General features: G+C 42.1%; 1 protein-coding gene and 1 long non-coding RNA gene across 3 annotated transcripts in view; one reads left to right on the top strand and one right to left on the bottom strand.

The window, feature by feature from the left end:
* LOC130362915 (uncharacterized) overlaps nt 1-23,088 on the top strand; it is a 261,785-nt gene that overhangs the window by 219,411 nt on the left and 19,286 nt on the right. The gene's annotated exons all lie outside the window — the stretch shown is intronic.
* FOXN2 (forkhead box N2) overlaps nt 20,809-23,088 on the bottom strand; it is a 50,367-nt gene continuing 48,087 nt past the window's right edge. For both annotated transcript variants that reach the window (XM_056568069.1, XM_056568068.1), the window contains exon 6: nt 20,809-22,200. In XM_056568069.1, coding sequence (XP_056424044.1) covers nt 21,680-22,200 — 521 coding nt within the window. In that variant the 3' untranslated portion in view covers nt 20,809-21,679. The remainder of the gene's footprint in view (nt 22,201-23,088) is intronic.

The raw sequence follows: 23,088 nt of genomic DNA, 5'->3' as shown, positions 1-23,088 counted from the left end.
GAAAACCTTCAGTTAGGTTCTGTTACCTAACTCAGCCTAATCAAGCACTGGGGGGATCCGCGGCCGCCACTGGACATCCCTGTGTCCCGAAAAATCTTTTCAGGACACAAGGATGTCCCTGTTACCTTTCTGCGGCAGCCCCCGCATTAACTTTCAAAACGCAAGGCTGCCGGGTGTTAGCGCACGCTGGGACGTCACGTCACTGACGTCCCTTGCGTACGCCCAGAGCAACGGAGGAGCGGAGCAGAGCTGTGAGGAGGAAGCGTGCCGGCCGGAATGGTAAGTCGCCAGCACCAGCTGGCAGCACGTCCTCTTCGGTGCTCCGACCACCGGTCCTCCAGTCCCAGGACCTACTGCTATGGTCTATAGGCCATAGCAGTAGATCATGACCCCGGACCGGAGTAGCGGTGGCCAGAACACTGGAGTGGGGCAGTACACAGGCATACGGCCTCCAGCTATACAATGTATATGTCTGAAGGCTGTATGTCTGTGGGGGAACTGTACTGCACCTAATATGGGGGAACTGTACTGCACCTAATGTGGGGAGCTATACTGCACCTAATGTGGGGAACTATATTGCACCTAATGTGATTGAATTATACTGCACCTAATGTGGGGGAACTATACTGCACCTAATGTGGGGGAATTATACTGCACCTAATGTGGGGAGCTATACTGCACCTAATGTGGGGGAGCTGTACTGCACCTAATGTGGGGGAACTGTACTGCACCTAATGTGGGGGAACTGTACTGCACCTAATGTGGGGGAACTGTACTGCACCTAATGTGGGGGAACTGTACTGCACCTAATGTGGGGAGCTATACTGCACCTAATGTGAGGGAACTATACTGCACCTAATGTGGGGGGGGGGCTATACTGCATCTAATGTGGGGGAACTATACTGCACGTAATGTGGGGAGCTATACTACACCTAATGTGGGGAACTATACTGCACCTAATGTGGGGAGCTATACTGCACCTAATGTGGGGGAACTATACTGCACCTAATGTGGGGAACTATACTGCACCTAATGTGGTGGAGCTATACTGCACCTAATGTGGGGAACTATACTGCACCTAATGTGGGGAACTATACTGCACCTAATGTGGGGAACTATACTGCACCTAATGTGGTGAACTATACTGCACCTAATGTGGGGAAACTATACTGCACCTAATGTGGAGAAACTATACTGCACCTAATGTGGGGCAACTGTACTGTACCTAATGTGGGGCAACTGTACTGCACCTAATGTGGGGGAACTGTACTGCCAACCTAATGTGGGGGAACTGTACTGCACCTAATGTGTGGGAACTATACTGCCAACCTAATGTGTGGGAACTATACTGTCAACCTAATGTGGGGAAATATACTGCCAGCCTAATGTGGGGGAACTGTACTGTCAACCTAATGTGGGGGGGACTATACTGCCAACCTAATGTGGTGGAACTGTACTCCCAACCTAATATGGGGGAACTATACTGCCAACCTAATGTGGGGAGAACTATACTGCCAACCTAATGTGGGGGAACTGTACTGCCAACCTAATATGGGGGAACTATACTGCACCTAATGTGGGGGAACTGTACTGCCAAACTGTGGGGGAACTATACTGCCAACCTAATGTGGGGGAACTATACTGCACACCTAATGTGGGGGAACTGTACTGCACACCTAATGTGGGGGAACTGTACTGCACACCTAATGTGGGGGAACTGTACAAAAATATAAAACTGTACTTTTCTGATCCCTATAACTCTTTTATTTTTCTGTATATGGGGATATATGAGGGTCATTTTTTGCGCTGTGATTTGTAGTTTTTATCGGTATCATTTTTGTTTTAATGGGACATTTCAATTGCTTTTTAGATATTTTTTATGGTTTTTGAAGTGACCAAAAATTAGCAAATCTGGTTAGTGCACTATTACGACTTTTGGGGTCCAACTTTTGATTTTGCCTAGGGCCAAGCTAAGCCTAAAACTGGCCCTGCTCTGCTGACATCTCTGTCTATTTTAAGAACTGTTCAGAGTAGGAGAAAATCCCCATAGCAAACATATGCTGCTCTGGACAGTTCCTAAAATGGACAGAGATGTCAGCAGCGAGTACTGTGGTCATGATGTCAGCAGAGAGCTCTGTGTTCCAAAAAGAAAATAATTTCAGCAGCTAATAAGTACTGGAAGGATAAGATTTTTTTTAATAGAAGTCATTTACAAATCTTTTTATCTCTCTGGCACCAGTTGATTAAAAAAATTTTTTTTTCCACCTGAGTACCCCTTTAAATGAATAACAATAAGTTGTTTTATAATAATCCCAAATGACTACATGCTCCATATTCTATGAAATGCCTTGATCAACCAGTAATATCAGGTGTGTGTATAATATGGAAATATCCAGCACATATTTAATGATAGTTTCCTCACATCTATAAATGCTCAGGTTGTATTCACTATGTCAGATGCAAAAAAAAAAAAAAAAAAAAAATTATCCATAATGATACTGACTCACATGCAGGAAAACCAGTCTAAGGGCTCGTTCACACTTGCAGATTTATTTCCCGCTGCGTGTTTGAAAGGGGGCGGCCCTCCGCAACTGTCCACAGCAGATTTTCAGCTGCGGAATCTCCGCTGGGGAAAATTTACCGCAGACCCTATTGACTTTAATAGGGCTTGCAGTGGATTTTCCACAGCGGAAATTCTGCATCCAAAAATCTGCTGCGGACAGTTGCGGAGGGCCGCCCCCTTTCAAACACGCAGCAGAAAGAATAGACATGACTGGGGGAGATTTATCAAGACCTGTCCAGTGGAAATGTTGCCCAGTTGCCCATAGCAACCAGTCAGATCGCTTCTTTCATTTTTAACAAGGCCTCTGCAAAATCAAAGAAGTAATCTGATTGGTTGCTATGGGCAGGTTTTGATAAATCTCACTCGGGATTTCAGCAGCAAAAAGTCCGCCATGTACACAGTGCTGCAGAATCCCATTAAAATCAATGGGACTCTGCTGCAGCGGAACTTCTGAGTGGAATATTCCCGCGGAATTCCGTCATATAACAGGTCTTAAGATTTCTTCCCTTGCATTGGACCAGATCTGCATTGCATATGGATCCAAATAGCCCTCTACACTAGCATTGTTCTGTACCACAACAAATCTTACAAGTCTGAATGTGGCCTTAATGTTCAGCTTTCCATTAGTCAACGTTCACACGGTATTTTATATCTTTTGCTATTTTGTTGCATTTTCTTCTCTATTTAGGGAAAACCAATATATTAATAAAATGTACATAAAACCCATACGGTTCCTCGCAGATCAGGCCTAGCAGCATTTTCTTAGGAACATTCTCTCTTTCTTTCTATAGGTCTAGGTTCATACATTTTATTAGAGAATAATATAGAGGTTCTTGTGTATGCCTTGTGCTTACTTGTTTCAGCTGATGTGGCAGGCATGTGTTTTCAGCCATTTCTAATTGCAATCCCATCACTGAAATGACTTGATAATACTTTACACTTTCATGAATCCTCACAGCTGAGAGTGGGGCGTTTGATCGCTGCATCTGGGCATCTTATCAAGCCTCTAGTGCTGGAGGTCACCAAGGTAAACTCATTAGACTAGTGTTTCCCAGTCAAGGTGCCTCCAGCTGTTGCAAGACTACAACTCCTAGTATGCCCGGACAGCCTTGGCCAGAAATGCTGGGAGTTGTAGTTTTACAACCGCTGGAAGCACCTGGTCGGGAAACCCTGCGTTAGACTTCTAAGTGGGTTAAGATCAGTTCCCATTATGTGCAGTTTTAATACATGATCCTGTTCTAAGTGCGTTAGAGCAGGGGTCTCAAACTCAAATTATCTGGGGGCCACTGGAGGTAGCGGCTGGGTAAGGGTGGGCCGCATGCGCCCCTCACCTATAATGCCCCGATCATGTGCCCCTCATCATCCACCAGCAACACCCCCCACCAGCAGTAGCCCCCCCCCACCATTACCCCTACCTCTGTGGTAATATGGATGATGGTTGTGCTACTGCTGGGGGGGGGGGGGGGGGTTGGGGGGAGAATTTGGTAGGCAGCATTTTCCCTACATTAGGAAGCTACAGTTTCAGCCACATTAGGTAGCCGTAGCACAGATTCCCCACATTAGGTAGCCGTAGCAGATTCCCCACATTAGGTAACCGTAGCACAGATTCCCCACATTTGGTAGCGCAGCACAGTTTCCCCACATTAGGTAGCCGTAGCACAGATTCCCCACCTGGATAGTACTACTTACATCTGCCTGCGGGGACTTCCTGGTGGAGTTGCGTCCCTGCGTGGCGCTTGCGATGACATCACTCACCGCTCGCACCTCCGCCAGGAAGCCCCCTCCGGCGTATATAAGTAGCAGTTTAGTGACGGGGCAAGACTGGTTGCCCCTTCATATGTGCATCAGGTCTGAAACAGGGCTAAATGCCTGAAGAAGTCACCTGCCTGGCTCCTGGAACTGCATGCCCCGGCCGTCGGACGATACAATTTCCAGATCCCTGGTGCGGGCTGCAAAATTTCATTCCGCAGGCCACAAATGGCCCATGGGCTGGGAGTTTGAGACCCCTGTGTTAGAGAAATATTGCTATCAGGTGAAAATACTGTGACCTATTCCCAACAAGAGTGCGAAACTGTCGGCACTGCTTAAACATGGATATATCGCTCTATGTGTGCTGCGGCATACACCTTTGCCTGTAATGAACTCACTGATGCATATGTGGTGCTCAGTCCCAAAGAATACAACTTGAATCCAATATTTGATAGAATAAGACGACACTCACAGTTACAATGCAATCCATTTATTTCATTTTTCAGGTCATGGCCAATGGGCCGTTTCACGCTATGACACGCTTCCTCATGACCTCTCTGAGAGGTCATGAGGAAGCATATCATAGCGTGAAACGGCCCGTTGGCTATTACCTGTATCTGAAGACCTGAAAAATAAAATAAATGGATTGCATTGTAACCGTGAGTGCCGTCTTATTTTATCAAATATTGGATACTTTGACCTTTACTTGAGGTGTCTTATGAAAATTTGTAGTCTTTAGGCTGTGTTCACACTTTGATTTTTTACTGCATTTTTCACACATTTTAAGCATTTTATCCTTTTCCTCTTTGATTTTCCAAAATCGTGGTAAAAATATATATTGTTTTTTTACCGTAAATTGTATAACTGCAGTAACATAGAACCTTTTTTTGCTACGATTTTGGAAACAAAAAGGTGAAAACAGAAAAAAAAATGCAGAAAGAATGTGCACCCATAGCAACGGAGGAGCGGAGCTGTGAGGAGGAAGCGTGTCGGCCGGAACGGTAAGTCACCAGCACCAGCTGGCAGCACGTCCTTCGGGGCTCCGATCACCGGTCCTCTGGTCCCGGGACCTACTGCTATGGTCTATAGGCCATAGCAGTAGATCGTGATGCCGGACCAGAGGAGCGGTGGTCCGAACACTGGGGCAGTACACAGGCATACAGCCTTCAGCCATAAAATGTATATGTCTGAAGGCTGTATGTCTGTGGGGGAACTGTACTGCACCTAATGTGGGGAACTATACGGCACCTAATGGGGAGAACTATAATGCACCTAATGTGGGGGAACTATACTGCACCTAATGTGGGGGAACTGTACTGCACCTAATGTGGGGAACTATACTGCACCTAATGTGAAGGGACTATATTGCACCTAATGTGAGGGGACTATACTGCACCTAATGTGGGGAGAACTATACTGCACCTAATGTGGAGGAACTATACTGCACCTAATGTGGGGAACTATACTGCACCTAATGTGGGGGAACTATACTGCACCTAATGTGGGGGAACTATACTGCACCTAATGTGGGGGAACTATACTGCAACTAATGTGAGGGGACTACACTGCACCTAATGTGGGGGAACTATACTGCACCTAATGTGGGGGAACTGTACTGCACACCTAATGTGGGGAACTGTACTGCCAACCTAATGTGGGGAAACTATACAAAAATATAAAATTGTACTACTCTGATCCCTATAACTCTTTTATTTTTCTGTATATGGGGATGTATGAGGTCATTTTTTTTGCGCTGTGATTTGTAGTTTTTCTCTGTACCATTTTTGTTTAATGGGACTTTTCAATTGCTTATTAGATATTTTTTATGGTATTTGAAGTGGCCAAAAATGTGCAAATCTGGTTAGTGCACTATTACGACTTTTGGGGTCCCACTTTTGATTTTGCCTAGGGCCAGGCTAAGCCTAAAACCAGCCCTGCATACACCATTACTGTATGCCATTTTGATGTTCATTCACATCAATGTCCACATCCTATTGATTTCTATTCAGTGCTGTAAGTGTTAACACCTTGACTTTGATGACAATGGTTGTTATGGGGATAAATTTATGTATCACACATAAAGATACTATAGAACCAAGGAACTCCTTAGATGCTAAGATCCCAGCAAGATAAGGAAAAAATAAAAACCGACCTCACCCATGTTGAATTCCTTCTTAGCGGTGTGATCAGATGACAGGGTGCCTAATTTTAGCACGCCTGTTTGGAGACAGATTAAAAATAACATTCATTCCCCGGCAGGGTTAAATTCACACGTGTGGAGATGACTCTTGTTTGTTGCTTAGCGACAGCTGCGCGGAGGAAGTGGCTGGCGCTCACTTGATTTCGGTTCAGGGGTATGAAGACTTCCTCCGCACACAAAGTGTCCTCATTGGCCAGAGGTGATGTCAGATTTCATTACTATCTCCTGAACAAGAAGAATGCGAGTCTATACCAACAGAAATGATGCTGAGAAGTCTAGCAGGCAGCGGACAATTTTATGAACTGCTCTGGCAGTGAAAAGGTTAAAGACATACAACTAACCAATATAGTGTTGTTACAAATTGTCTTGGATTCAGCATTCTTTGGCACGAGACACTTATGACAGTAAGTTGTGTAGTCCTTTTATTCTCCAGGTGGTGTTATCTCCAGCTTCTCCCTCTCTCCTGACAGGAAGTGGTGTAGTACTCTCATTGTCAGTGTGCTGTTGTTTCAGCAGCTCCCTGAGCACTCTTTCTCCTGATAAAAAGTTGTGTAGTCCTCTCATTGTCAGTGTGGTGTTGTCTCCAGCTTCTTCCTCTCTCCTGACAGGAAGTTGTGTAGTCCTCTCACTGTCAGTGTGGTGTTGTTTCAGCAGCTCCCAGAGTCCTCTCTCCTGACAAAAAGTGGTGTAGTCCTCTCATTGTCAGTGTGGTATTGTCTCCAGCTCCTCTCTCTTCTGATAGGAAGTTGTGTAGTTCTCTCATTGTCAGTGTGGTGTTGTCTTAGCAGCTCCCAGATTCCTCTCTCTATCCTGAGACAACGCATCATCATCTGCTGCCTCAGAAGGCGTGGCTGGATTTTTTTTTTTTCATCTGAGTTGTAGCCCCACCCCCTCAATGATGTCACCATCTCCCTGTCAGATACACATTTTTTTTTAAGGTATTTTAGGCTGTGTTCACACATTGCAGGTTTTGTGTTTCTTGCCATTGTAAACCGCCCCCAATGACTCGTGGTTCGGACAGCATGTAAGTGATGACAGGTTCAATTTAAAGGAGTTGTCCAGTGTAGAAAACTCCCTTTTCCTATACCAAAGAAGGGAGACCTCATCTATCTGCCAATGCAGAGAGCAGCTAGAATGGGCTTATCTTGCTCCATGGACCTGTCCTACAGTACAGACAACATATTGATATGAATGAGCTCTGTGTACACTTCATCTTACTGCCAGATTGTCCTACAGATTACAGCTGATCAGATTATAGCTCAGGGACTCCTGTAACAAGTAGGGAAAGTAAGAAATGGAGGACCGAGGGGGGGGGGGGGGGGGGGGTTATGTTCAATTTACCACATGTGTGGTATATAGAAATTATTTTTTTTTTAAATCAAACCCAAACACCTTGAGTGCTCCTGCTGTGCGGAGATTACGCCTCAGCCAACAATTGAGCCCGAGTGCTTCCCTAACAGTCACGCTACAGCTTCAGGAGGACAATGCCAGCAGGGCACTGAAGCAAGACACCAGAGGCACAGCGGGAGCACTGGAGGTAAGTAGAGAGATTTTATATATATATATATATATATATATATATATATAAACCAGATACAGGCGCAGCACTCCAACAAAATAAGTGATTTAATGTCTCATGTCAGCATTACAACGTTTCAGCTCCTCCTGGAGCCTTTTTCATGCTTGAAAAAGGCTCCAGGAGGAGCTGAAACGTTGTAATGCTGACATGAGACATTAAATCACTTATTTTGTTGGAGTGCTGCGCCTGTATCTGGTTTTTATCTTGGATGGACTCTGATCAAGTCCTTTGGGACGCTGGCACCAATTTTTTGGTTGGACTGGATAAGTAGTGCTGCTTTATTTTGGGATTATATATATATATATATATATATATATATATACACACACACATACACAGCACACAAATAGTAGCATTACGGGAAGAAAAAAAAAGTATTCTTCTTTGAGGACTCACCAAGGGTTGAAACTATTTTTAGGGGGTAAGGGAGGCAGGTGGCATGCATATTGAAGTTCGGTCTAATCTCTTGAGCTTACAAGAAAAACATGATTTTATAACTTTGCAAACAGCCATTAGCTAAAAGACTGTATTGTGCGTTTTATCTCCCTATCAGTAATCTGTTCTTGTATGCAGCCTTTGCCAAGCGTTATATAGGGTAAAATCTGAAGATTGATTCCCTTTAAAGAGGTACTCCACTGGCCAGCATGGAACTAAATGTTCCGAACACTGTTTTCGTGCTGCGGGGTTGGCCACGCCCCCTCAATGCAAGTCTATGGGAGGGGGCGTAAACAGCGCAAAAACAGCGGTCAAAACATTTAGTTCCACGCTGGCCAGTGGAGTACCTCTTTAAAGGGAATCAATCATCAGATTTTACCCTATATAACGCTTGGCAAAGCATTATATAGGGTAAAAATCTTAATCCTCCCATTCCCGGGTTATGCTCCTGCACCCAGGGATGGTGAGGATATGAACTTATAAGATGCTCCCCGCCGACCCCGTAAGTAGTCCCCTGGGCGGTAAGCTGTTCTCACCAAGTCCCATGTCTTTGGCTGGCAGCGATGCCCCCTCCATATGATTGACGGGCCGAGTCATCGATCCGCTCACTGAAAAGACGTTGCAGAGCGAGGACGCAGCCCATCAATCAAGCTGAGGGGGTCTTACTGCCGGACGAAAAACAAGACTAGGCGAGAAGAGCTCCTGGCCCAGGGGATTACTTATGGGTGCAGCGGGGAGCAGTTTACAAGTTCATAAGCTGCCCATCCCTGGGGGGGCAGAAGCATCCCCCCGGGGATGGTGAGGATAAAGATTTTACCCTATATATACGCTTTGCCAAGCATTAAAAAGGGTAAAATCTGATGATTGGTTCCCTTTAAAAGGAACCTCTCAGTTTATTCTGAGTGGACAAATGTCTGTTCAGGTCATGTTCTACTGACACCATGATAGCAGTACTGATAACTCACAAGCCGCGCGCATCGTGTGGCCAAGATATATATATATTTTTATATCCTAGAAGTAATCAGTACAGCCATTATATCTGTCTCGGTAAAACATGACCTGGGTATATAGTCATTTTCTGGAAATATGAGTTTTAAAAAGGGGATTTCCAGGACTTTAAGGGTATGTTCACACGCTCGGATTTTTTAGCGGGTTTTCCGCTGCGTATTTGAAAGTGGGCGGGCTCTTCTCAGCTGTCCGCAGCAGATTTTCCACGGCGGAATTTATGCTGCGGAAAATCCGCCACAGTCCTTACTGACTTCAATGGGGCTTGCAGCGGATTTTTCACAGTGTACATTCCTCTGCGGAAAATCTGCTACGGACAGCCGAGAAGAGCCTGCCCACTTTCAAATACGCAGCGGAAAAACCGCTAAAAAATCCACGCATGTGAACGTACCCTAAAGGGCTACTCCGCTGCTCTGCGTTTGGAACAAACTGCTGGAGCCAACACCGAGAGCTTGTGACACCATAGCCCCGCTCGCTCACGATGTCACTCACCACCCCCTCAATGCAAGTATATGGGAGGGGGCATGAAGGCTGTCACGCCCCCTCCCATAGACTTGCATTGAGAGGGCAAAGCTTGATGTCGTGAGGGAGCGGGGCTGACGTCACAAGCTCTTGGTGTTGGCTCCAGCAGTTTGTTCCAAACGCAGAGCAGCGGAGTAGCCCTTTAATGTTGATGGCCTGTCTTTCGTATAGGCCACCAATATCAGGTCAGTGGAGTCAGACTCCCAGCATCCTCAGCGATCAGCTGTTGAAGGGGGTACATCTCCTCACCTTTTATCAGGCACAGCTCCATACACCCCATCATGTCTGGGCCCGGCCTATGGCTTCATACATTCTGGCACGTCGATTATAGATATCATAAAACGCAAAGGTTCGCCAATGGACTCTACTGACTTATAATAGGGTCAGGAAGGATCCCAAAAACTACAATCAAGAAAGTGGGGTGGGTGGAGAAGGAGTAATAAGAAAATGAATAATACAACTCATGAATGTTATGTTATAAAACAAAAGTTTATTTTGCAATACTTTTATCAGAATGAATTGCATATCTTTGGTAAAAATAAACTTTATAAACATTTCCATTAACAGAGGTTAGCATACAAAAACTAAACATCTGTAAACTATTTTATGCCGGGGGAAGTTAAACCTGTGGAAGGATTTGACAAAAAAATAAAAATCAAGGGGTGGGGGACGTCCATTGGTTTCTACTGGCAGTTTAATCTATACAAACCTATACACTTTTTCCAACTAACCAAAAATAAGTGTAAGATTAATTTAAACAAATATTTCACATTGATCAACGTATTTGTTTTTAAATAAATAGATACAATGACTTGGCAAATCACAAATGTAATTTATCTTGTATATCACTAAAGGATGGCAACATAATACTCGGAATGTAAGCACTTTATTCAATCAAAATAAGGTCAGAAAACAAAATAAATGGCACTGGCAGTTATACCTAAAGAAAAGCATTTTCGGCTTTGCCACAAAGTGAGCGGCCCCCCTTACGTTATCAAAAGCAGCTTGAGGGGAAAGAAAACAATATTTCCACCACTACCAGCCAATCAGATTCCACATTTTATTTTCCCAGTGCAGTTAAAGGGGTACTCCACTGGAAATCATTTTTTTTTTTTTTTAAATCAACTGATGACAGTAAGTTAAACAGATTTGTAAATTACTTCTATTTAAAAAATCTTAATCCTTCCAGTACTTATCAGCTGCTGTAACTATGTTACTCTCTGCTGACACTATCCATTTTAGGAACTGTCCATAGTAGGAGCAAATCCCCATAGAAAACATATCCTGCTCCGGACAGAGATGTCAGCGGAGAGCACTGTGGTCAGACAGAAAATAAATTCAAAAAGAAAAGAATGTCCTGTGGAGCATACAGCAGCTGATAAGTACCAGAAGGATTAAGATTTTTTAATACAAGAAATTTACAAATCTGTTTAACTTAAAAAAAAATCTTAATCTTTCCAGTACTTAGCTGCTGTTATGATCCACAGTAAGTTCTTTTCTTTTTGAATTTCCTTTTTTGTCTGACCACAGTGCTCTCTGCTGACACCTCTGTCCATTTTAGGAACTGCCCAGAGTAGAAGCTACTTCCCATAGAAAACCTCTCCTACTCTGGACAGTTCCTAAAATGGACAGAGGTGTCAGCAGAGAGCACTGTGGTCAGACAAAGGAAATTCAAAAAGTAAAGAACTTGTGGATGATAACTGCAGCTAATAAGTACTGGAAGGATTATCATTTTTTAATAGAAGTAATTTACAAATCTGTTTAACTTTATGGCACCAGTTGATTTAATAATAATAATAATAATAATGTTTTCCAGTGGAGTACCCCTTTAAGTTAATGAAAGCTGAACTCTGATTGGCTGTTACAGACACACCCCTTTTCCCCTCCTCCTACACCGTTTTGATAAGTGAAGCCCGCAACATGCGGCAGCCAAAATACAATTCTTTACAATATGGTTCCGTTCCAATTATCGTGGAACTCGAGCGATTTTGCAGCTTGTAAAAGTCCCTGCAGATTCAATTCCTTCAAGAAGGTTTTATCACAAAATGAAGTTCTCATAAAAAGAGCTAAATAAGAAATGATAACTAATATAACTAATATGACAGTGGAATGATCCCCTAACAAGTGATCAATATTATCACCATACTTACACTATATACAGGAGTATGAACATTATTTCGGAGGAAAAACAAAAAAGCAAAATTAAAAAATAAAATATATAAGAATACAGAACTTTCGGAAGGCGCTGCAGATTGATACCATGTCCAATCCGCTAGAACGTATCTGTTTCTAATATGTTGTGGGATATAAAGTAAAGTGTGTATACTTAGAACATTGTTTCCCAACAAGGGTTCCTCCAGCTGTTGCTAAACTACAACTCCCAGCATGCCAGGACAGACTGGGAATTGTAGTTTTGCAACAGCTGGAGGCACCCTGGTTGGGAAACAATGACTTAGAATAATCATTTTCACATATTTGATAAGGAGGGGGGTCATAGTCTCTTGTTCTAGAGGACCCATCCTCTGCCGTGTTACACAATCAACCCATTGATTTTTATAGGACAACAGTGTAATGCTTTCTTTTTCCTGTGGTGGCGCTGCACTTACTGCCAGGCTTCCCTACACTTTACGGCTGATCGCTCCGAGTCTTGGCAGGGGAACAGGGAGTTTAGGAAGTAAGAAGCTTGTGTCTAGCAAGAAGGATTTGTCTATTGTGGAGAACCTCTTTAACAATAACATTTTATTGGATTTACATTTTTTTTTTACTAGCATAGATAGTAAAATGTTGCATTAACTATTGTGTAGAGCAGCGGTCCCCAAACCAGTCCTCGAGGCTCAACAACATTCTGTTTTTTTTTCCCAGTTATTCCATTGGAATAGATTGGGGAAGAAAAATTTAAATAAAATCCTGAACTGTTGGTGGCCTTAAAGAGGTACTCCCGTGCTCCAGCGTTCTGAACATTTTGTACAGAATGCTCGGAGCCGGAGGCAGCGATTGTGACTTCACGGCCACATCCCCTCATGACGTCACGCCCCCTGCATTCAAGTCTATGGGAGGGGGCGTGACACGTCCCCTCCCATAGACATGAATGGAGTGGGCACGGTGGAACATCACGACCACTGCCGCAGTTTGTTCAGAATGCCGGGTGCTGTGGGGATTGTGGGGGGAATCAGCATCAGGACCCCCCGGATCAGACATCTTACCCCCTTAAATCCTAGATTGGGGACCTCTGGTGTAGATCGGAAGTTAGCAAACGTGTATAATTCGTCACAGGAGAAATATATAAACATAAGCAAAAAACACAATGGCCGACATTTATCATTGTCTTTAGACTGTTTCTTTGTGTCTAGAAAAGGCACACAAAAAAAAAAGCCCAAGTAGGATTTATTTGCACCTTTTTTACGCCTTTTAGTTTACACATTTCTGCTGATTTTGAGTTACAATCCACTGATTTTGGCAATACACATGATATGGAAGGGCTTTATCAACTGTGTATTTTTATGAAAGGGTACAAAAAAGGCGCAAAGCCACTGAAAAGTCTCTTAAACTACACCAGCCCTGCACAAAATTTATCAAATGCTCTGTGACCACTTAATAAATGTGGTGCTCCTACACATTACCAGCACACACACAAAAAAAAAAAAAAAGGCTTCACTTACACCTACAATGATAAATGCTGCACTTACACCTACAATGATAAATGCTTCACTTACACCTACAATAATAAATGTCGGCCATTACATACAAGTAGGAAGCACAAAGTTCTGGGAATGGGCAGCTATTGGCTCTAAAATGAACTAAATGGGTGAACGTCTAATAAACGGATACAATCCTGGAGCCTTATTCTTATAAATGTAGCCTGACGGACACCTATAGCACGGAGCAATGGCGGCCATCCCAGCGAGCACTCACGTGACCCTCCACTTGAGCCGTAATATAGGCTATGCGATTGGCGCTTGCTTACGGCTCGACTCTTATATAACCCTTACTCAGCTTATGAATCTTTTGCTACAGTATCTCCTTATCCTTCTATAAAGTGCAGCAAAAGGCAGAGATGGTTAAAGGGGTACTCCCCTGGAAAAAAAAAATTTAAATCAACTGGTGCAAGAAAGTTGAACATATTTGTAAATTACTTCTATTAAAAAATCTTAATCCTTCCAGTACTTAGCTGCTATATATGCTCCACAGGAAGTTCTTTTCCTTTTTGAATTTCCTTTTTGTCTGACCACAGTGCTCTTTGCTGACACCTCTGTCCATTTTATGAATTGTCCAGAGTAGGAGCAAATCCACATAGAAAACCTATCCTGCTCTGGACAGTTCCTAAAATGGACAGAGGTGTCAACAGAGAGCACTGTGGTCAGACAAACAAAAATAAATAAATAAAATTTAAAAAAAAAGTTCCTGTGGATCATAACAGCAGCTGATTAAGATTTAGATTTTTAAATAGAAGTCATTTACAAATCTGTTTAACTTTCTGGCACCAGTTGATTTAAAAAAAAATAAAAAAAATAAAATAATAAGTTTTCCAGTGGAGTAACCCTTTAATAACCTTCTATACACAAAGTGTAAAGCTACATTCACACTGTGGAATATCCGCCCCAAATACAGTCCAAGTGCAGCGTCTGGCAAGAGTCTGGAATTTGAATTTATGCAATAGAATTTTCCGCCATGGATGGTCTTCAGGGTGCACGATGCAGCAGAATCCCATTAAAAGACTATGGGAGACTGCTGCACTGGAATTTCTAAGCAGAATAACAAATAAGTGGGAGGTCTTAGAACCCTTCAATCAAAAGGTCCGATCTAGACAATTTACTGCATAGAGTTTACATATTGAATTTAATAATATATCTCTACACAGTAAGCTCCACCTAGTGGTGGCTCTGGACAATCAGAATTTTTTCATCCTGCTCTATGGCCGTGTGAAAAAAAAGCCCTACAAAAAAGATGTTTCATGAACTATATCAGCACATAATGTTGGACGTGAAAAAACAACATGGCATAGAAAAAGGAGATTTAATGTAAGCAGGACATTAACTGAACTATTAAAACAGCAGTAAGCAATACTCAATTATTCATTTCAACCAACAAAAATATGGTTTGCATTAATGTGCATTAGGGGGTCTGATCTAGTGTATACTCTGTGCGCAACAGTTTACAGTAAACCAGAAAATGTGGGCAGTACAGATAAATGTACAGGGTTATGCCCATGGAGGACATTTTTCACCTGTCCTATGGGTCCCAAGATGACCACACAGTAAGGAGGAGGTTAAATGGAGCAGATCTCATCACTAACATCTGCCCTCCACCGGATCTGCTGAAAATGCCAAGTTCATCTATTATAGGATAAAAATTATTATTTATGTCCCACTTTGATGCAAAATGAACTAGGGGGGGGGGGTGTATGTCAATAATCCTTATAAAATAGGGGATAACTAGCCGTCTCTTGCAGTTAGACTGATTGACCACAAGAACAGAGATCTACTGACTAAAAGGGGTTCTCCACCGCAACACTTTTTTTTTTTTTTTTTAAATCAACTGGTGCCAGTAAGTTAAACAGATTTGTAAATTACTTCTATTAAAAAAAAAGTCTTAATCCTTCCAGTACTTATCAGCTGCTGTACGGTAACTATGTTACTATCTGCTGACACCCCTGTCCATTTTAGGAACTGTCCATAGTACTAGCAAATACCCATAGAAAACCTATCCTGCTCTGGACAGTTCCTAAAATGTTGTCTGCTATATGATAAACAGGAAGTTCTTTTCTTTCTTTCTATCTATCTATCTGACCACAGTGCTCTCTGCTGACACCTCTGTCCATGTCAGGAACTGTCCAGAGCAGGATAGGTTTTCTATGGGGATTTGCTTCTACTCACAGAGGTGTCAGCAGAGTACACTGTGGTCAGACAGAAAGGAAATTCAAAAAGAAAAGAATGTCCTGTGGAGCACACAGCAGCTGATAAGTACCAGAAGGATTAAGATTTTTTAATAGACTTACAAATCTGTTTAACTTACTTAAAAAATGTTTTCCAGTAGAGTACCCCTTTAACAACGTTGACAGTTCAGCGCTCTGCAATATGCCCAAGTCCCATATGCAGTAAATTGAGCAGGAGTCCAGGACGTACACTGCCGATCCATTTACTCAGGAGGCAACAGACCCCAGTTCTTGTGATTAGTGGGTGTTCCTAGCAATGAGACCTTCCGATCACCTAGTTAACTCTTTACCTTAACAAACCCCCTTTAACGTTAATGTGTAAATTCTTTGAAAACCATTTTTTAAATCTAAATACATAGAAAGTTTTGAGCGGATTGTTTTCATATCATACATTATAAAGACAGCAGCCAAGTTACTCAAAGAGCAGCAAGATGTCCACACAGATAAATGGTAAAATGTTGGCTGCCAGCAGCTGCCACTAGGGGGCGCTTAGTAGCTTACTGCACTCTTGGGGCCCATTCAGACAGGCAGAATATCAGCCCGGGAAAGTTCCAGGTAGACATAACAATTGCAGCAGGTGATTGAGTCGGCACTAGGACCGATCGGACACGAGCCATCTACATAAGAGTCCGGAATTTGAATTACTGCGGCAGAATTTCCACGGTGGTGTATCCGATGCAGCAGAATCCCATTGAAAACAAGGGGAGACTTCTGCTTGAAAATTCCACCATGTTAATGGACCCTTAGGGTACATTCACATTTGAAATACCCAGCCGGAAAAAAAAACCCCGGTGGACACTAAGTGCAGAGGGTGGCAGTGATATCAGTTGGCCATGTGCTGACCCCATTGCAGAATGTGCGGAATTCTGCCAAAATAATGAACATGTTTATCCTTTTTTTGGTGGAATGCTATTCTGTGGCAGAAATTCCATTGCTTGAACTGTACATCAGAATACCACTGAAGGGAAGCATCTGTAAGCAGATTCTGCTCCTGTATTTCCAAGCAGAAATTCCTGGTGGAATTTCTCAGTGTGAACTGGCCCTTACTGTATTGAACGCTAGACCATATACCAGTGTTTCCCAACCAGGGTGCCTCCAGCTGTTGCAAAACTACAACTATTAGCATGGCCGGACAGCCTTCGGAGGCACACTGGTTGGGAAACACTGCCATATTCAATACACCCCTTCAGACGGGGGCCCTTCTGCTAGCATGACTACCTTTACTGAACATCATATATTGTACTCATAATAAATATCTGACTTTTTTTCTGTTTTCTTTTTCAAACCTGCTGTTTAAAAAAAAGGGGACACAAACAACTATTTACATGTAATGGGCAGTGAAAAAACAAAACAAAAACAGACAAAATGCAAAAAAACAAACAAACATTCTTACTTAATATTTACATGTATACATGTGTTTAAGGAAGCACCCAAAAACTGAGTATTTATAAATGGCAGCCGATTATTAGCGTACAGTAGGCAATTCTACATGCCGCTTAAGCTAGAACACAAGACTATAGCAAAGTATCACTCTAAACCAGAGTTTCCCAACCAGGGTGCCTCCAGCTGTTGCAAAACTACAGCTGTCCGGGCATGCTGGGAGTTGTAGTTTTGCAACAGCTGGAGGCACCCTGGTAGGGAAACACTGCTCTAAATACCAACATGACGTTGTGCATGCAAACGATAATTCTCTCTCTGAGCGGGACAAATGCAGAGCGTTTGGTGGGGTTGCAGCTAAAAACTAGCTGGAGTGTTTGGGAAGCATTGTACAGTTAAAGGGGATATCCAGGAAAAAACTTTTTTTTCTTTTAATATATATCAACTGGCTCGAGAAAGTTAAAACAGATTTTTTTAAATTACTTCTATTAAAAAATCTTAATCCTTTCAATAATTATCAGCTGCTGAAGTTGAGTTGTTGTTTTCTGTCTGGCAACAGTGCTCTCTGCTGACATCTCTGCTTGTCTCGGGAAATGCACAGAGTAGAAGAGGTTTGCTATGGGGATTTGCTTCTTAACTGGGTGGTTCCCGAGACAGGTGTCATCAGAGAGGACTTAGAAAAGAACAACTCAACTTCAGAAGCTCATAAGTACTGAAAGGATGAATATTTTTTTTTTAATAGAAGTAATTTACAAATCTGTTTAACTTTCTGGAGCCAGTTGAGATATTTTATATATATATATATATATATATATATATATATATATATATATATATATATATATATATATATATATATAAAATCAACCACGATAGAAATGTCATTCTGAAGTGGACAATGATAGGATATGATACATTCTTACAATCGTATTGTGAAGCCTTTCTTAGTTTTTTCAAGGTGAACCAGGTTATACAGGATGCCCTCCAGCAGTTGCAAAACTACAACTCCCAGCATGCCCGGACAGCCGTTGGCTATCCGGGCATGCTGGGAGTTTTAGTTTTGCAACAGCTGGAGGCACCCTGGTTGGGAAACACTGCCCTATAGAAATGAGTAAGTGGAAGGAAGCTAATTCTTTAGGCTATGTTCACACAGCGGAATTTCCGAGCAGGAATTCTGTTCGGAAATTCCACTGCAGCTTTTCAATGAGATTCTGCTGCACTTTTGCACATGGCAGAAACCCTAATTTAACCTGTTAACGGTTTCTGTGGATTCCACTGGATGTATTGCAGTCTATGGTGCCGGCACATTTCCGAGTGGTCCTAGCGCTAAAACAAGCAAATGTGCGGAATGCAGATTGTAAACTGTGTGAAAATAGCCTTACCCAGCTCCCGAAACCTCAATGGTTGGTCAAAGAAAAAAAAAAGTGTTGTACTTCTTACAAACATGACTAAACAAGTGACTAGGCTGAGGGAAATGTCAGGGTCACCAGTAGAGGAGGGGGAGCAAGATACGGGCAACAATTTCCTACTTGGCACTTCAGAAGACTGTCTAGTGGTTACGATTCTGGGCATCTGTCGGGAGCCTTGTCCTGGCGATAGGGCTTTCTTTAAAAAGGGGTACTCCAGTGGAAAAAAAAAATATATATTTTTTTTTTTTTAAATCAACTGGTGCCAGAAAGTTATACAGATTTGTAAATTACTTCTATTTAAAAATCTTAATCCTTCCAATATACTACAGTGGAACTTCTTTTCTTGTTGAATTTCCTTTCTGTTTGACCACAGTGCTCTCTGCTGACACCTCTGTCCATATCAGGAACTGTCCAGAGCAGGAGCAAATCTACATAGCAAACCTCTCCTGCTCTGGACAGTTCCTGACATGGACAGAGGTGTCAGCAGAGAGCACTGTGGTTAGACAGAAAGGAAATTCAAAAAGTAAAGAACTTCCTGTGGAGTATACAGCAGCTGATAAGTACTGGAAGGATTAGGATTTTTAAATAGAAGTAATTTACAAATCTCTAACTTTCTGGCATCACTTGATAAAAAATAAATAATAATAATAATAATAAATAAAAATTGTTTTCCACCGGAGCACACCTTTAAAACAAGATAGTGTGTGTATATATATATATATATATATATATATATATATATATATATATATATATATATACATATATACATACATACACACACACATACAATCTTGTGGGATGAAATTGTTGGGCGCCCAAAGCTCCTATGGACGGTGAGGCAGTACTATGAGCATCAATGTACAATTCATAAGTGTCAATGAACCCATTCATTCGACAGGTACATCTACATTGTGGCTTTCACATACAATAGTGAAAACTTGCAACAAAATACCAGGATTGTGGAAAAAACTGGCCTTAGCCATAGATAGATATATCTATATACATACAGAACTTAAAAATAAAGCCACTACAAATGATTACAAAACCATGTACATAAACATCACATTATGGTTCATGCCAAGCAACAGCTTACCAGTGTCTATATAGCACGTACTATCCTGTACACTATTATACCATGTGTATCTTAAGATTCATGCAAGGCGATGGATCTCTGCTACATATACAATAACCAGGATCACATGAGGGTGGATTACAGCAGTGTTTCCCAACCAGGGTGCCTCCAGCTGTTTCAAAACTATATCTCCCAGCATGCCCGGACAGCCTTCGGCTGTCCGGGCATGCTGGGAGATGTAGTTTTGCAACAGCTGGAGGCACCCTGGTTGGGAAACACTGGATTAAAGCCTATCTCCACTTTTAAACCTTCCTGCCGCTTGTACCTTTCTTCCTAGTGTTTTCCTTTTCCACTGTCTTCTTGTGTTCACATGTTGAGCTGCAATATATAGTTTCTAGTGGAGCAAACTTGTGACCACGTCTGTACATGGAGCGGCATGTAACGAACCGGTGGTTACCTAGAGAAAAGGTCAAATGTTTGCCAGATACCCGCTGCCTACAGAAATCACTATGAGGAAGCAGCATACAGAAAGTAAAGAGGTTCTGTAAAGGACTATGGGTATATAGGTTCTGCAGTGGAGTTAGGCTTTAAAGGGGTACTCCGGTGGAAAATTATAAAAAAAAAATGTAATCAACTGGTGCCAGAAAGTTAAACAGATTTGTAAATTACTTCTATTAAAAAATCTTAATCCTTCCAGTACTTATCAGCCGCTGTATGCTCCACACAACATCCTTTTCTTTTCTGTCTGGCCACAGTGCTCTCTTCTGACACCTCCTGTCCAGAGCAGAAGCAAATCTCAATAGCAAACCTCTCCTTCTCCGGACAGTTCCTGATATGGACAGAGGTGTCAGCAGAGAGCACTGTGGTCAGACAGAAAGGAAATAAAATTAAAAAAAATTAAAAAAAACTTCCTGTGGAGCATATAGCAGTTGTTAAGTACTGGAAGGATTAAGATTTTTAAATAGAAGTAATTTACAAATCTGTATATCTTTCTGGCACCAGTTGATTTAAAAAATAAATAAATAATAATTTTCCAGGAGAGTACTCCTTTAACCATGTAGAGGACATAAAATGCATGGGACGGACACATACGTATACAGGTGGATGGTTATGGTTAATAGAAAAGGGACCATATCATTATAGCAGTGAACATTCTAAATGGGGTCACAAGAGTTCTAGACTTCTTAAACCCGGGTGTAAAGCACAAGGAAGGGGAAGCTTTTGCTTTACCAAAAATTATTCGTGCATTACGCACCTGTTTAACTGACTCTACATATAAATAGTTGGCAAAAGAAGGTATCACTAATACTGAGATATTTTATCACTTGGTTGCACAGTGGCCAAAATTTAAAGCACATACAGCAGTCAGTGTTTGCACCAGCAGCCTTTTCGGTGAAGTTTCATGTTGCAATTTGAGAAATCCTCTGCATTGAAGAAATTAGAAAAAAATAAAAATAAAATAAATAGCTTTTTTTTTTTTTTTGCAGGGACTTTGCATGTCATGCATTTCTGGTAGAGTATATAAAAAAATAAATCTAAGGCAGTCATTTTGGGGGAAAAAAAAAGGGATGAGGGAAAAGAAAAGTCAAGCTTGCAAAATATCAAAAGCAAACGAAAAAAAAAAAATATATATATATATATGTATAAGCCTCACGTCTTTTATGGCTTTGATCTCCTAAAGAACAAATGAAAGCTGAGGAATATTGCCACACTTTGAGTGGATGAAGGCAGGAAAAAAAAAAAATGGAACCCAAAAAAAGATAAAACAGCGTAAAGCAAAAAAATATATAAAAAAAAAAACAAAAAAAAAAAAACACAAGACTGGCAGAATGACTATTTTCTATGCTTTTGTGACTGGGCTTTTGCAGTTTTTAAGAGGGAATCCAGACAAGTGCGAATCCCAGCTAGATGGAGCAGAGAGCCGGCCGCCTCCTTTAGCTCCTCATCGATATCCTGACTTGCTTCTTTTCGGAGCTTCTTGCCGTGCAGATCTTTGACCGAGGAATTGACGCAGGGCTGGGAAGCATAACCACTATCACCAAGTGCATCTTCTTCATAGTCAATGTCAGTCTCGTCCTCACTGTGAAACCCTTCGCTTCCATCGCTCCCCGCCCGACTATTCTTTGGGATGAACTCGTAGACCTCATCCACCGACGACAAGGAAGACACGCTGGATCGGGATTCACATCGCTGAGAGTCGGTGCCGCTGGCACTATAGTTGTGATCCTCCTTAGGATCAATGTTGATGACGGTAGAATCGTTTTCTTGAAGGGTCAGAGAAGCACAATGCTTGAATGCGCTGGTGTAATTGCGTTTCTTAGGTAATACCACCTTGAGGGGCTGAGGTTTTTGGTCTGGATAAAACAAGATCAAAAGAGGTCATGAGAGGTAAAATAAATAAATAAAATAATCAATATCTATTGCTTCTATATCTATAGGACAGTGTTTCCCCAACCAGGGTGCCTCCAGCTGTTGCAGAACTACAACTCTCAGCATGCCCGGACACAAGAACAAATGGATATGAGCCGGTACCCGCCGTTTAGTTGTTACCATGAAACAAGCCCCCACAGCTACAGATCCATGTTATAGCTAGTGTTGAGCGCGAATATTCAAATTGCCATTTTTTACCGCGAATATCGGCACTTCCAGAGGACGCTGATCCCAATGGGCCAATGAGAAGGATGCAAATACAGTTGTCAGAGGTTTGCAACATCCCTTGCAACCAATAGGAAAGTAGTTCGTCAAAAGATATAATCGCGCATGCGCATTATGCGAATTTCATTACGAATTTCAAATGGGGGAAAAAAAAAAAAAAAGTGTCCGAATATGGGAAATTCGCGAACATAGGACGAATATTCATCCATATATTCGCGAAATATCGCTCATCACTAGTTATAGCTCCGCGCCAGGCTACAAAAAACTACTCGCACTTCTGAAACACTATGAAAGTCAAATAGGAAGACAACGCAGACCCTGGATTAATCCAAGACCCTAAAGCAGTGTTTCCCAACCAGGGTGCCTCCAGCTGTTGCAAAACTACATTGTATTGTTAGAGGAGTCCTGGATATTCTGCAACTGTTGAATTTAAAGGGGTTATCCAGGAAAAACACTTTTTTTTTATATCAACTGGCTCCAGAAAGTTAAACAGATTTGTAAATTACTTCTATTAAAAAAATCTTAATCCTTCCAATAATTATCAGCTGCTGAAGTTGTGTTGTTGTTTTCTGTCTGGCAACAGTGCT

The sequence above is a fragment of the Hyla sarda genome, chromosome 3 (assembly GCF_029499605.1).
Source record: "Hyla sarda isolate aHylSar1 chromosome 3, aHylSar1.hap1, whole genome shotgun sequence".
Lineage (NCBI taxonomy): Eukaryota > Metazoa > Chordata > Amphibia > Anura > Hylidae > Hyla > Hyla sarda.
The sequence above is the reverse complement of the archived record's forward strand: the minus strand, read 5'-3'. Positions and strand labels throughout refer to the sequence as shown.